Source organism: Wasmannia auropunctata, unplaced genomic scaffold (genome assembly GCF_000956235.1).
Source record: "Wasmannia auropunctata unplaced genomic scaffold, wasmannia.A_1.0 LD336101.1, whole genome shotgun sequence".
Classification (NCBI taxonomy): domain Eukaryota; kingdom Metazoa; phylum Arthropoda; class Insecta; order Hymenoptera; family Formicidae; genus Wasmannia; species Wasmannia auropunctata.
The window spans coordinates 350,779-354,460 of record NW_012026789.1 but is presented as its reverse complement, the minus strand read 5'-3'; the positions used below and the strand labels follow the sequence as shown (position 1 = coordinate 354,460).

At 28.5% G+C, this 3,682-nt stretch overlaps 1 protein-coding gene across 1 annotated transcript; it reads right to left on the bottom strand.

Annotated features, from left to right (window-relative positions):
* Positions 1-254: 254 nt before the first annotated feature.
* Positions 255-3,124, bottom strand: LOC105458069 (serine/threonine-protein phosphatase 2A regulatory subunit B'' subunit beta-like). The gene is made up of 6 exons (XM_011703134.1): positions 3,067-3,124; positions 2,290-2,467; positions 1,346-1,589; positions 1,080-1,254; positions 727-853; positions 255-565 (listed from the first exon to the last, which is right to left on the bottom strand). Exons 1-6 carry the CDS (start codon positions 3,090-3,092, stop codon positions 341-343), a joined length of 975 nt encoding a protein of 324 aa, XP_011701436.1. The 5' UTR covers positions 3,093-3,124; the 3' UTR covers positions 255-340.
* Positions 3,125-3,682: the final 558 nt, after the last annotated feature.

Here is a 3,682-nt window from a genome sequence, read left to right as displayed (position 1 = left end):
TCGATCGTTATGTTATGATAATTTTTGACAAAGTTGCTCTATCTTGAATTTTTAGAAATTATCGATATATTAACGCAGTGCCCGGTCAATTAGTTTGGTGACTGTATATACCTATATATCTGTGATAGTTGTTAATAAAAAATATATTATTATAAGAATATCTTTAATAATAATGCATCTTCCGATTCATTTTTCATTTATAAGAAAATATTTCTTTATAAATGTTTTAAGTTTAATAAATATTAATGTACAAATTATATCCAGAAAATTTAATTGTGATCTTATCATGATACATGAAATGCTTAAAAATCTAAACAAAAATAATATATGCACCATAATGCTAAATTAAAATAACATTTTGGAAAAATATGAGATAAACATGATTACGTACTTCATGACCGTCAGCATCATGCTCTCTTGTTGAAGCAAAAGGATCCTTTTGTTCGTGATCTAGATACTTTTCCAAATTGAAGAAAGTATCAAAAAAGATGGACGTCATTTTACACTTTTTCAAATCATTCAATGATATCTTGCCTGGTATCACTGGACGAATCATATCTAACATCTGAAACATATTATGTTTTTTGAATGTTTTACACATTGTTATTGCGTTTTATTCAATTTAAACTCTGCAATATTATTTTTAAAGCTCAAATTTAAAAATATAAATTTATGGAAAATTTCCAAAAACTAATAATAAACAAATTCATATTATTCTGGTATTACCTGACAAAGACAATCTTCGAAAGGCAGTGTTTCCAGACCAATCGCTTCCATTCGACGTAATTGCTCTTCATAGAAGTATTCCAGTTCGTACATCGACAAATATCCATCACCATCGAGATCCATACATCTATCAAAGAAAATTATAATATCTGACATTAATAACAAAGTAATACCAATGCGAGCCGACACTGGTGTGTATAATAATTTTATTGTTACAATATCCAACCACACAAATGCGCGCCGCACTTTTTGTTGGTTTTAAAACCCAGAAAAATTATAATATATATTGTTATAAAAGACAAATGGTACAATTAAGTTTTATTGCCTCATATAAAGTGACACAAAATAACTACCTAAACCAATATTCAATGGCTGTTGGATGATTCTTGTCTTCCTCGCTAAGAAGAAACCATACAAATTCCGTGTAACTCATCTTATCTTCTTGTTGCGCATTGTCACTATTTTGTACTGTACTACTTCTCGTCACAGCACCGCTAAATATCCTTTCGATCATTCGAGTAGATAACGCTGAAGATAATTAAACAAATTGACAAAAAATACGATAGATCAGAGCACAATATACAAATTTATACATTTAATGTGAAACATGTTCTCTCACCATGATCATTGTGTCTCATTAGATCTATTTTGTCTATGAAAAGATCATGATCGCGATCCAACTCCCAAAATTTACAATATATCACATAAAAATGTTCATAACTGAAGTATGCTGTAACTTGATTAATATCCTCTTCGTGTTCAAGCATAGCGATCACTGCCAATAGATTACTTCTCCTTAATTCCGCAATTGAAATTTTACCACTCCAACTTCGATTCACGCAATAAAATATCCTAGCAATTACCTATAATTATTTTTATAAAATGATTAGTTTTATGGCTTATATATGCAATTGCAAAAAATTTCATTATTATTTAGAGCTATTTCCGCTTCAAAAATAAAAATATAAAAAAATTATTTGAATTTGTACGTTTAAAAAAATATGTGAAATAATTTCACAACTAGATTTGGCTATATTATAATTTAGAATTATAGCATACGAAAAAACGTAAGCAATAAAATTAAGCAGTACGCGAATCGATCAATTATAGAGTCACGAATTTTTAAATTACGATTATAGTCTTATGCTTTCGATCATTTTCGACTACGATTGGCTGATTCGCTTAAGTTTTTTCGTGTGGGAACCCTTATCCTCAGAGACGGATTGAAAAGAATAATAGCGTTTTCGATTTGTTGACTCGATACGACTCCGAGTCGATGGTCTGTTCTTTTTAGCTATAAAAGAATAGTTAAATAGTGTAAGAAACGCTAAAAAGAACAGACTATTTTGACTCGAAGTCGGATTAAGTCAACAAATCGAAAACGCTATAATTCTAGATGGGCAATTCAACAAAAACTTTGCAAAGCCCTCTATTGGATATTTCTCTCATGCATGATAATTATCAAGATAACAGCAATTTAATCTTGATAGAAATCAATACGATCAATGGAATAAAAAATGTTTAATAAATGAGAATTAAAATATATAGTTATTTCGTACAAACCGTATGTACATATCGGGAATGAAATTCCGTAGCTTCTTTTAAAAATGTCAATCCTGGATGCGTTTCTACTACATCTTGTATGAGTGGAATCAAATCCTCCGGGAGTATATTGTTTCGAAGTCCGCGAGTGACAATATTGATGAATTTACTAGCTGCATCGTGATGAGCAGTTGTTAATCTGTAAGGATAAATATGAAATTTGTTTATTATCTCATATTATTTCTATTTCAATATATTATTACATTTTCAGTATAAATACGTTACATATCAAAAATAGATTAGCATAAAAAAATTTACTTGTTTATTCATTTAGAATGTGTAAAGTCAATGTAGTAAAATATTTTTTATATAACGTTTTTTTTTAATATTTTTGATAATAAAATTATGTAATTATATTTTATTAAAATCCTCGAGAACTTTATTGGAAACGGAATCGTAATTTCGAAATTTGTGTTACAACTTATTTTCTGTAAAATAATAATAAATAAAAATGACATGTTTTTAACTTTTTTTTGTTTACAACTGTAAATATAGAAGTAATTTTTATAAAATAACTGACAAAATTATAATTAAAATGTCAAGATATAAAACTATTCATATATCAAGTAATATAACAATTATATATAGTACAGAGAAAATCACATAGTTTTATACATAGAATTTATAGTGCAAACAACTATTTTATAAATAAAGATGTTAAAATCCTAATAAACAAATTATTCGCAATGTCAGCAAATTGACAGCAAATTTAGAAATTGCTAATAAATTGGTATTAACTGCATCATTAGTATTTTGATTGCCATATCACTCTTTTTTTCCTCTTGCTGTCATGTCCTGATCTTTTGAGAAAGGCTTCAGAATGCAAAGCATAATTTGAAGAATAAGCTTCTTATTAGGATTTCTTCTTCAACGGAATCCGCCTAGAATATTCCGTTCCTTACTTCAGCTCGGATATATGGGTGTGTTAGATTCAAATGCACAGTTCCCAAGTAGCAAACTGATGTCGAAAGACGACAGAGATAATATGTGTGGTCATTTCTTGGTCTATTACATCGACAACTAATAATGAATGTTTATAAGACGTCATTTTTTAGACCAATTAAAGACATTTTGAAGAAGTCTTGAAGTTGTCCAAATAAAATCTTTTTTTATAACTTATAACATTTTATTTTACTATTTAAATTAAATTATTAAAATATCCACATAAAGAAAAAATATTACGAATTAATAAGAAATAAAGAGCTGTAAGTAAAAGCACGATATTTAACCTTTAAATGGTACAAGAGTGCGAATTCGCACCGCGAAAATTTTCGAATTGCTGGCATTTGCACAGAGACATTTGTCGCGGATTATTCCCATTACATTAAATATGCCCGGTATCTCAGGTGACAGA